The sequence below is a fragment of the Arvicanthis niloticus genome, chromosome 5, assembly GCF_011762505.2.
Source record: "Arvicanthis niloticus isolate mArvNil1 chromosome 5, mArvNil1.pat.X, whole genome shotgun sequence".
Classification (NCBI taxonomy): Eukaryota; Metazoa; Chordata; class Mammalia; order Rodentia; family Muridae; genus Arvicanthis; species Arvicanthis niloticus.
In genome coordinates this window covers 87826001-87837770 of record NC_047662.1, presented here as the reverse complement: position 1 = coordinate 87837770, position 11770 = coordinate 87826001, and the positions used below count along the sequence as shown (strand labels likewise).

Here is an 11770-nt window from a genome sequence, read left to right as displayed (position 1 = left end):
TTATTTAGTCTTCCATACTGCACAACAGTGCAGATAATGGCCATAAATGGATGATTTGGTTTTTTTCTTTTCCTTAGTTATCTGTGTGATGGTGGGAGGGCAGCTTACTTTCTGGAGATACAACTCAGGTTGGTAATAAGCATCCTTACCTACTAACTTATCTCTATGGCCTGAGTTGGTTTTTCTCAACCGTATTTCCCATGTACAAACTAAGGACTCATGCCCTGTTAGGGAAATCTTACCACCTCTGTCCACCAGCTGGTTACTGAGTTCTAACTACTCAGAGCTGGTTAGAACAGAGACATCCTTTTCCTTGTTTCACTAACTCCTCTCACCCCCCACCCTCCTTCCCCCTCCAAAAAAACTCTGGAGGTTTTGTCAGGAGGCTACTTCTCTGCCTTTGCCAACTCATTCTTAAATATTCTTCTAGAACCTTCTTAGATACCCCTGGGACTTTGCCCGTTATGACTGAGATTACAAACTAAGCCTATTCTACTCAAACTGAGAGTGGATGTCTACTATGTAGACAGCCTGGTCTGCTGAATGAATTATCAAAGGCAGGATGGGTCCCATCTGCAAGGTGGGTAAACTGAGGCCTATAGAGGGGTTCATGGGTTACCCAAAGGTTGTTGGTATATGAGGAGGAGGTCAAACACTCTAGTCTTCTTGCAGCTCAAAATGATGAGCAGATATTTCCCCCTAAGGACATTTGTCATGTCAAGTGTGCTGGCACGACAGAGTATGAGACAGCCCATGGCGAGGGTATCCGAGTGACACTGCTTTCTTCTGACGGGTAATGACAAAATGTAAGCAGGCCTGTTTTCATGGGCTGAGTGGCAAATAGGATATATCAGAAATAAATAGAATGCATGTCAGACAGGCCTGGGTTTTGTGGTCACAGTGTCTCTGACAAGCTGTGTGATTCTGGGCACCTGACTCAGTTCTCTTCACACTATCCCTGGCTTATGGATGTTTCCCTGTGGAAGCTCAGGAAGTGCAGATCTCTGCCTTTCTGTTGTTGTTGCTTAGACAGGGTGTCTCAGTATGCAACCCTGACTGTCCTGGAACGTTTTCTATAGCCCAGGATGGTCTCAAACTCAGAGATCTACCTGCCTCTGTCTTCTGTGTACGAGTAAGGGCATATGCCACCACACCTAGCCCACCTCTACCATTTTTCTGTCACTACCATTTTTTTATTACTGACTTTCTACTTACTGATGTCTGTACCATCATGGCGCGCTGGTCTCTCATTTTCCGGACAATATCCAGTGGGTAAACAGGCAGGTTCCTCTCAATTAAGCACATGGCCGTTTCCATAGTGACTAACACACCTGTTCGACCTATTCCAGCACTATGGAGGAGAGAGAAGTAGACACTCAGGATCTGTTTGGGCATCATGTCTGCAAGGCAGAGTTGAATCCCTAATCAAGGTCTGTGTTTACCCAGGGACAGCCCGGCTGCTGATTTCAAGACTAGAAAGCACACACATTCAGGTGTGTGTGATCTTAAGCTCCTTAAACAAAAACAAAACAAAACAAAACAAAACACGACACCAAACCAAACCAAACCAAACCCATCCCCATAGGTCCTAAGGCTGGGACAAGAAAGCTATCCAGGAAATGCAAAATCCACTTTCTCTGAATCATGCAACGAGCACAGTTTTACAGGAACGTGTGACTTTGTGGGATAAGGGTGGGTCTGGAGTCTGCCCATTTCTTCTGGCCTTTCCCAAGGGGTAGAACCATCAAAAAGAGAATGCAGCGAGGCTCAGTACCTGCAGTGAACCAGGGCAGGCTCACCGTCTACCCTCAGGGACCTCACGTACTTCACAAACTCCAGGAAGTCTGAGGAGTCATCAGGCACGCCGTGGTCAGGCCACGCGACATACTGGAGATGGGTCACTGTGTGTTCTTCCCCGGTCTGTGGAGGATATGGTGGCCATGGTGAGTCATCAAGCCAATGAGCCCTGCCTTGGATACCAGCCAGGGTGGCCTCATCCTCACGGTGTCCTCTTGTGTCCCTGCACCCAGCTCTGTCATGGTCTCTGCCAACTCCCATCAGGCTCCCACCCTCCCTAAACATCATCAGTTTCGCCCCAAGACGCTGTCTTCTTGACCTCTTTTGCCTCCGGCCGTTTCTTCCACTTGCTCCTATGCATCTTGTGGTCACGGTCACCCATGCTGGCTCTGTATACATGCTCATTCTTCTGTACGGTGCCGAAGATCCAACCTACAACCTTGCTCGTGGTAATACAAGTCCCAAAGGATAATTTGGCTAAACACCCTCCTACCCCTGATTCCTATCCTCAATACACATACACACACAATGAAGTTTACCATTCTAACTAATTCCAGAGGTAAGGTTTACTGGCATTAAGTGTAGCTACAATGCTGCCCAACTAGCATTGCTAACTCCTTCCAGAACCTCCATTTTTATCACCCAAATATAAACTCTGTAGCCATTACAGTGTAACTCTCCATTTCTCTCCCTGTCTTCTAACCAGGGCAAATACCATTATCTTCTCTGTGTCCTCTGAGTTTAGTCTTTTAGGTATTTGGATAGAGGTAATCTTAGTATTTATCCTGACTGGCCTCTTTCGTTTGGCAGGATGTCTTCTGGGCTCATCCCATAGTGGGATTTACCCAAAATGTCCTCCTTCTTTTGAGGTTGACTACTACTATTTTACATGGTTTACCCATATAGCTCTTGATGGGCAGACCCCAGGGTTGCCTCTCCTGCTTGGCTACTGTGAACCATGGAGCTATGCACACAGGGTACTGGCTCTCTGTCAGTAAGAGTTTCACTTACTGACCTACCTATGAGGCAGCACTGCAGCAGAGCTGAACACCAGACACCACAAGGACTACAGACTGGGCCTGCCCCTCCACTATGCCCCTCAGAGCCCTGCTCACCTCAGTGTTTGTAACTAGCATTTCTCGGGACACGTAAGCAATGGTACAGTCCTCTGCCTGACACTGGATGTGAAAGATGCCGTGGTCCATGATGTCAGGGGGATCCGGCCAGTACTGGTGACATTTGGTCTGTAAGAAACCAGAGAATTCAAGTCAGGCTTTTCTTAGGGCATAAACAGAGGCAGGTAAAACTGCATGGCATCCAGTCACATCTGTCCAAAGAGATGTGACAGGAGAGGAGAAACTCCAGATGAGACCCACTTGTGCCCATGGCCTGAAGGGAGTCAGTTTACCTTCTAGGGTTTGTTCACTGAGAGAGCAGCAGAGCCTGAATTTAGAGGCTACCTACACCCTGCCCAGGCTGACCCAGGCTCCTTCAGCCTCTTTTCTGTTCTCAAGGCTCCCCTTTCCCACCTCAGTGCTGCTCATCTTTGGCTTTACCTCTGTCAAGAGCCTTGGGACACAGCAGTTAAGAGCACACTTGGGTATCGGCTCTACTGCAAGAACTTCCCACCCCATTTATTGGCCATTTGACTTCCAACAGCCCTGACCTCCTTGAATCTCAGATGTTCAAACACTGACAGAGGCCAGCGAGGGTGCAGCGTGGGGTCACTTGTGACCGAGGTCAACAGTGATCACCAACACTATTGCCGTGGGAGTTATAGCAACTGAATTAGGTTGGTCACACTCCTCAAAAGTCCTGATTTAAAAATCTCCAGGCTGAAGACAACTATGCTTTTCCATGTGTAATGTGCCTTCTACAACCTCAAATGCACTCATAGAAAATAGGGTCTGGGGCACAGACATTGCACTTGCCCTTCTGAGGGTGGTGAATGGCTCAGTGGGTAAAAGCACTTGTTGAGCAAGCCTGATGAAGAGAGAACTAACTCCCATAAATACTTGTTTATTTCCACATGTGTGCTGTGTTCTAGCACATTGAGTGTACGCACATGCACACACACACACACACACACACACACACACACACGCCACTGATAATAAAAAAAAAAATAAAAATTGTAAAATACTTTTTAAAGGTGGGCTGGGGAGATGAGACAGAGGTTGAAAGAACTGGCTGCTCCTCCAAAGGACCAGGGTTCAATTCCCACCAACCACATGGCAGCTCACAACTATTGGTAACTCCAGTGCCAGGGGATCTGATCCCTTCTTCTAGCCTCTGTGGGTACCAGGCACACACTAGTACACAGCCATACACACAGGCAAAAATATCCATATACATAAAATAAAATTAAAATAAGTAAAAATAAACAAAAAAGAAAATTCTCAATGGAGGCAGGACTTCCCATACAGTAAGGGTAGGATTCAGAGCACCGGGCACTAAGTAGTTTGCCCTGGCCACAGAGCTACGTGACAGTCTAGCATTCGTCTTGTGGTATGTCAGTGTCTCAATATGGCAGCTGTGGTTGCAGGCCCCTTCCCATAAATCACTGTAGTTCCCGCTTGTGGATTCTTCACCAAGTGCAAATCTAAATGGTCCATAGTTACTCTGCCAAATTTTGACTCTTTTAACAATAACAACATTATTATTATTATTACTAGTGTTGTTGTTATTCTAGGTTTCTCTGTGCTGGTCCAGCTAGCTCAAGCCAGTTTCTTGCCTCCTGACTACCTTGCACTGTAGGCATGTACCATCATGTACAGCTTAAAGAAAAGAACATTTCCCGTCAAATCCTTCCTGTGTAAGTAAAAATGACATTTGTTTGTAGCAGAGAGGTGATACAGCCAACAGACACACGGAATTTGTTGGGGAAACAGCTTTGCTAGTCTTCTTTTCAAATGTCAGTGAGTGTCTGAAATTAAAATATGCTGTGGGGGCTGGAATTTAAAGGTCTGTTGGGACAGTTGAGATGGGAAACCTCTCCTGGTGGGGAGTTATTCTCTGACTCTCCAAGATTCAGAGGCTCTCTGTCTACAGGACTAGGGACAGAGTTGTACACTGGTCTGTCCATCTGAGCCTGTGTCTATCTCATGTATACATGAGGAAAAAACATCTCCCCAGGCTCTCCAGTGTCCTAGTCTCCAAAGCCATCCCCTGTGCAAGGCAGAGTTACACAGCTGGTACTCTCTGAGCATCTTTAGCGATAAGGAATCTGCCGAGAACTGGACTCTTTTTAGGTCTACTTGGATCTGGACCCATTGGGGATGCATTGGAAGAATCAGAAGTCTTGAAGGTCCTGGCACTCAATCTTGGCTCTAGAACCCAATGTGTGTCTTGGAAGCCTGTTTCTCACGCCTGCTGGAGGAGGGGTGCAAAGGCCCCATATCTTCTGAATAGCATCTGTTAAGCTCCAGGGGGGTGCTTTTATGTACAGCGCTCATTTTTGGCTTGAGACCACTCCCCGAGGTAGGGACAGTGACTATCTGGCACTGACTTAACTGAGGCATCCAGGTTGATACCCTCTGAAGGGACAAGTGCACATCAAGGCTGTGAGGAGATGAGAGTAAATCTGCCACCATGGGAAGTAGGTTGTAGAAGGACAAGGGCCGCTGTAGCTGGTTGGTGGGCCATAGGCTACAGGCTACAGGCGGGCCATACTCGGAACACTGTCTCCACAAGATTCAGTCACAGGCTGATAAGACTGCTCTCTTCTACTCTGAGACAAGGGTTGGGGAAGGAAAGGTGACATTGAAATGGCTTTGGAAAGGAAGTGCCTTAGGGGATCAGCAGAACACGCTGAAGGCTGAGTTTCTGATAGAGCAAGAGTGCTGTCTCAGGGAGATGGGCCAGATGGGATGGTGGAAGAGGAGAGCTGTGGACCCAAGCAAGAAGGCTGTATCATCAGCACTTGATTTCTTGCTAACTTAGTTGGTTAGCAAGCACCCCTGGGGAGGGTTGGATGAGTCAGAGATGTTGGGGTATTATCTAGCCTCTGGATGCTCTCCAATCCAGACAAAATAATGCAGAAAGAAAGGACAGGCATATGAGGGGGCAGATGAGGCAGGGGTGGACAGATCATTCAGGCCAAAGGAAAAGGAGGCCAAAAGTAAAGGGCCACCGGGCACGTAGGGGACAACAGAGCATTCAGCAGAGCTGCACAAAGGGTACAAGTTGGTCTGAGGATGTTCAACATTTTGCTCTGTGCATCTAAGAGCCATACAGGGCATGGGCAGGAAATGCTGGATCAACCCTCTGGCAAGGCCCAGATGAAGGAGGATGAACTAGCCTATGAAAACTCTGGACCAATGAGCTGCTGCTTTCAATGTGGGAGACAAAGAGGAAGGTCCTGGGAACAGGCAGGGGCAAGAGGGACACAGTGGGAGTCACATGTGCCAATGGCATTAAACAGTGAGAGGATACACTGAAGACAAAGGAGAGCTAAGACCTGCTCCAGATGGCTGGCGTCAATGCTCAGATAGATGCGTGCCTGTGGCGCAGATGTGGGAGCACGGTGCTGGGCTGCACATGCGCATTTGTGTGTACACACAAGGGGCTGGTTGGTGGCTTTGGGATCATCTTCTAAAATGGCAGAAGGTAGATGTGTCCAAGCAGAAAGTAAACAGCTGGACTTGGGGTTGAACCTTCCATCACAACACCTGAGGGCACCAGGAAACTAACTAGATTCAGAAATAAGTCCCACAGGGAGGAGCCATCCATCTAACCTCCATGTGCACATTCTCAAGCACACACAGAGAGCAAGAGGTCTGTGCTATCCCAAACCTCTTCTTGTTAGCCTCATGGTAATCATGGGCTTCACTGCTTGGTACAAAGAACAAATCCACTACCTCTGGTCCAGTGAGACAGTGGGACTCTGGGGCCTAGTCCCTAGAAATTCATCCCACTACTCTGAACCACCCTAGAGATAGGCATTGTGCTTTGTGGTGATGTGGGAACTGGAGCCTTACGGTCCTACCAATGCTTGTACTTTAACTGACTGGTGTGATGGAAAGGAAGATTATAAACATTATTCATGTGTAGATACAAAATATAGCTCCCCTCAAGGGGAGGAGGGGAAGACATCTGATAGAAGGCACTGCTTTTCCCAATTGAAAAATCGACTTACCTAAGAAGAAACCCCCACATAGTCAACAGAGAATCTAACCAATCTAACCAAAATAAGGACAGAGGTCAGTGACCTTGCAGGCTGCAAACTCTTTGACCTCAGGTGATGAGAAACTCTTCAGGGGGCTGGCTCCCTAAGACTCAGGGCAGCACAAGAAGGGCTAGGGACTCTACTGTGTGCCTGCTGGGAGGGCCCAGCAGGCCCGCTTTCCTTCAAGGACAGCATAGGGACAACAAACAGGACGTCCTGGAAAGTTCATCTTACATGAAAGAAGGGGCAAAGCCATTCACCTGGAATGACTGATTCGGAAGTGGGCGTGGACTGGGGCTGGAGGACAAAGGGCACAGGTCACCGGAGAATCTGTAACAGGAAAGGGCAGCAGGCACCTGGGATTTTTAAAGAATGGGTTTCTAACTATTGATAAATGACAGAGTAAGTTGCCAGAGCCAGTGATGCTGAAGGGATGGGTAGGCCTCATGGGAACTCTCCAATGCGTGGAAGCGGGGTGGTGAGTTACAGTAGGAAGAAAAGGTTGGGAAACAGAGAAACAGGCTGGGTCACAAGGAGACCTAAGATGACAGGGAAGAACGGCTGCAGCTGGGAGCTGGAGGGGCAGGCCCTGGAAGAGCGATGGGTGAGGGTTTCTCGGATTGGATCTCGGATCTTAGAAAGCTTTTTTTCCCCCTAACCTGGAACAAGTGAATCAAGGGAAGTTGGGGTTGTCACCAGGGCAGAGCATCTGTCATCTGCCATTCCTTCAGGGGTGCCCTGTTCTGAGAAGAATGACTGTCTAGCTGGAAAGGGGAGAGTGAATTATCAACCAGCAAGAAGCCTGACACCGTCAAGCCAGCCTTGGTGCTTGAATCACTGGGTGGATTCAGATGTCAGCTCTGAAGAACTGCATCATGAGCTCAGAGACCTCAGGGGACAGCAGAGAGCCAGCTCCACAAATGACTCCCGAGGAAATGTGACGTCTGAGCACCAAAGCTCAAGATTAGAAGGTCGAAAAAAAGGGCAGACAGAGCACAGAATATCTGTGACCAATAGAAGACTAGAATCAGAGGCTGCCAGGTATGGGGACAGATTCTTTCTCGTGGAAGTCAAGTGCCTCACTGTGTCTCCAAGAAAGCCTCCACCTGGGTCTAGGGCCACTTGAACGCTCCATTCCCAACACTTTCGATCTGTCTTCACCATACATAGTAGAGAAGGAGATTAGTGTTGCTGGCCTCAGGTGCAGGGCTTAGGAGAGAACACCTGGGCTTTAATAACGTTTCATATTTGTTTTGTTGGCTCACTTTGAGAAAAAGGTCTCAATGTAGTGAAGGTTGGCCTTGAACTCCTGATCTTTGCACTCCTCCTTTTCAAGTGCTGGATTACAGGTGTTTGTCACCATGTTTGGCTCTGTTTAGTTCTTTTTTTTTTTCTTTTACTTTCTTTCTTTCTTTCTTTTTTTCTTTTTTTTTTTTTTGTTTAGTTCTTTTTGAGACTTTTACATGTGCTTTTTACCTTTTGGCAAACGATACTGGATTTATGTCTAAGAAACATTAAGAGAATAAAGATTAATAACATTAAAGCAAAAAAAAACAGAGTTAGCAATTCTGGTAATAGTCATTAAGGTAAATACAAACTGATGTTATTGGGACTGCTGGCTAACATGTGTACAGCATTGATGGTGAGCACTTGGGTAAGGTAGCACACATGTTCCCTCCTAGCATCTGGGAGGGCTGAGACAGGAGGATTACCACCAGCTTGGTGTATAGAGTAAAACCCATTCCCCCAAACAAAACAGAAACCACAAAAATAACAGTAACAAAAAAAAAAAAAAAAAAAAAAAAAAGATGGGGGCTGGAGAGATGGCTCAGTGGTTAAGAGCACTGACTGTTCTCCCAGAGGTCCTGAGTTCAATTCCCAGCAACCATCTGTAATGGGATCCGATGCCCTCTTCTGGTGTGTCTGAAGACAACTACAATGCACTCATATAAATAAATTAAAAAAAAAAATCTTAAAAAAAAAAAATGACCAATGTACCCAAGCACTCTTCAGAGGCCTCCTGTAGCAGCTAGCTCAGTTCCCCGCAGCCTCACAAAAAGGATGATATTTTGCACGATTCCTTAATCACACAAGTAAAAGTGACAGCAGGAACTGCCCCTGGCTGGCTGGCGGGTCTGCCTCCTTACCCACTATGCCAAGTAACCAGATGGATGCAGGTGCTTTAAGAACACAGAGGGCACAGCCCTATGAGCTAGCTTAGAGAGCAGGGGGTTTCTAAGTTCAAAAAGGACCAAGTAACTCCATCTCTTATTAAAACAAAACCAGACAAGAACGAGGCTTTCAAAGAGCTGAGCTGAGCTGTAGAGCATGGTAATTTCAGCTGCGCTGCAGACAGTCTCTCACTATGAGGGGGTAGACAAGATGGAAACCAGGGAGGTAAGAAGAGATGCCAGGATTAGCAAGAGCCCTTCGGTGCGCGCTTTCAGTGCCTCCGAGGACCAGCATTCAGGAAGAGGTTTCTACTGCCCCTTGGGCACCTCATACTTTTCTATTCTGATTTATGGGGTGAGAAGAGACTCTGGCTAATTTGTGAGTGACAAGAAGCTGGGAGTCAAGGCTACAGCAGAGAAGTGAAGTACCTGAAAGTGCTAAACTCCCATGATGATGATGACTTTGGGGGGACACTGGAAACACAGTGTTTCTCTGAGCTCTTTGTATATACTGTCCAGTCTTCCTCGGCCCCCACAATGTGGTGGGCACCGTTACTATCTCTACTGCACGTTCAACAAAGCCAAGGTCAGACAGGCTAATAACTTACTCAAAAGGAACTGTTTTCAGCCTAGTCAGGCCCACTGCTGGATAAAGATGCCAGGAGTCAAGGGCATGTACATCAGAGGGATGAGACACTGCCTCCGAAGACTACAATCTTATCGTGTGAGATGAGACATCCATCCCAGGCAGGCAGAAACAAGGCAACACAGGGGTTCTGGGGTAGCTGTCGGGTGGGGACGGGGTTTGGAGGTGGGGAGTGGGGGAGAAGACTTGGGGGAAGTACTACCTTCTGGCTTGTCTTTTTTAGATCTATTTATCTTATGTGTATGAATGTTGGCTTGCATATATGTCTGTGCATTACACATATGCTAAGTATCCATGGAGCTCAGAAGAGGGTGTCTGATCCCCTGGAACTGGAGCTACAGATGGTTGTGAGCTGCCATCTGAGTGTTGGGAATTGAACCCAGGTTCTCTTAACCATGAAGCCACCTTTCCAGCCCTTGTAGTTTGTTTTAATAGATGTACATGAGGGTGTAGGCAGGAAGAGGACTTTCTCATCACTGAGGGTGTCCATTGGAGACTTATAGGTCAGTAAGAGGCCCTTTCCAGCCCTGAGACTCATGTCCCACAACAACACACTCTACACACATTTGAAATGGAAATGAAGCCACTTACCCGCCCTCGCTCTGTGAGAGTCGTCAGCATGACAACCAGAGACAACTTCTGATCCCAGACAACCTGCCAGAACTGTGCACAGGTGTGTGGCAGCGGTCCCTGAGTAGCAATGTACTTGTTCACGAGGTCAGCAGCGGGAATCTCCATCTATTGTGAGATCGTAAGGTGTTATCTATAGGCTGTCAGCTGACAAGGGCGAGCAGGATTCTCTTCACTCTCCTAATAGCTTAGCTGAACCGGACCAGAAAAAGATCTTATCTTCTCATAGTCAGAAAAAAACTCTCAAAGATGCAGCAAAAGCCACTTCCAGATTTGATCATAACGTGACAAGAGTAGTGAGTGGGACGTCGGGGAGGACCAGTTTTTACAGGGGCACTGTCTGCAAAGTCATGATTTAACACATGAGCGGCCAATCCTGCCACCTGGCTAGCTAAAGAGTAGTTTTCAGTGTGGCCCATTAAAGTTTGCACTAATCCTGGCTTTAAATGGAGAAATCTAAGTTCAAGTAAGTTGCCCATGATAAGCATGTCTCCATAACAGGCAAACCTTTTCCTTTTTTCTCTCCTGGGTTATATATATGGAGGAAGTATTTCTTTGACTTAGAGGCAGAGGGACACTAATAACACAGAAAGTTTCAAACATACCACCAGCAGTGGGAAACAGCAAGCAGCCAGTGTATCGGCAGGTGACCGTGGAATACAAACATGTATGGACCCCTCTCTCAAAGTTTTGTGGCTTTTCAAGTCATTCAGTGACCCTGGCTTTGCACCTCTGTAAAGTGAGACCACTCATAGTCTCACTAAGGCACTGTACTCCACTGACGGTGTGAATGGGAGCACGCTCTGTCACGGAAAAAGTCCCCCTTGCTGTCCCCAACCTCATTACTAGGGTCAATATGTCCTTTTAAATAGCCCAGATTCCCAGCTTACGTTCACATAACTGGCATTAATATAATCTTCATTTCCCTGCAGTAATACCCGGGTGGTGTCATCTGTGGGAGAGAGAAAAATTGACCATTTATTCTGGATGTTATTTTTATCATCCCAAGTAAACAAGGGTTCAGTTCCCCAGCCCCATCTGCAGCGCTCGCCTCATTAGCATAAACACTATTCCCCAACTGTTCTGAGTCTGAGACGGCTGCAATAAAGACGGTGGTGTTTACAGACGCACTGAAAACCATTCCAGAATCCCAGACAATCTGTTTTAAAAAAGAAGCATTCTCTCATGTAGGGGAAGGAGGCATCGGCCCGGATACTCACAAGGCAGCACATCTTTGTATCGGTTTTTATCCAAATTCTGAGGCAGCTTTGCAAATGTGACGGCTAAGCCAGGCTTCTTTCTGTAGAGTTGCTATTAGACAAATAAAGATGTTTTTAAAACTCCATTGCTATGAAAAAA

The 11770-nt window shown here is 47.0% G+C and overlaps 1 protein-coding gene across 7 annotated transcripts in view; it reads right to left on the bottom strand.

Annotated features, from left to right (window-relative positions):
• The window catches only part of Ptpn3 (protein tyrosine phosphatase non-receptor type 3), a 152178-nt gene that overhangs the window by 4835 nt on the left and 135573 nt on the right, over nucleotides 1-11770 (bottom strand). For 6 of the 7 annotated variants that reach the window (XM_076934925.1, XM_076934926.1, XM_076934923.1 and 3 more), the window contains 6 exons: nucleotides 11632-11722; nucleotides 11302-11363; nucleotides 10373-10519; nucleotides 2913-3041; nucleotides 1775-1920; nucleotides 1216-1351 (listed from right to left, as the gene is read on the bottom strand). In XM_076934925.1, coding sequence (XP_076791040.1) covers nucleotides 1216-1351; nucleotides 1775-1920; nucleotides 2913-3041; nucleotides 10373-10519; nucleotides 11302-11363; nucleotides 11632-11722 — 711 coding nt within the window. The remainder of the gene's footprint in view (nucleotides 1-1215; nucleotides 1352-1774; nucleotides 1921-2912; nucleotides 3042-10372; nucleotides 10520-11301; nucleotides 11364-11631; nucleotides 11723-11770) is intronic. The other variant, XM_076934924.1, reaches the window with a different exon arrangement.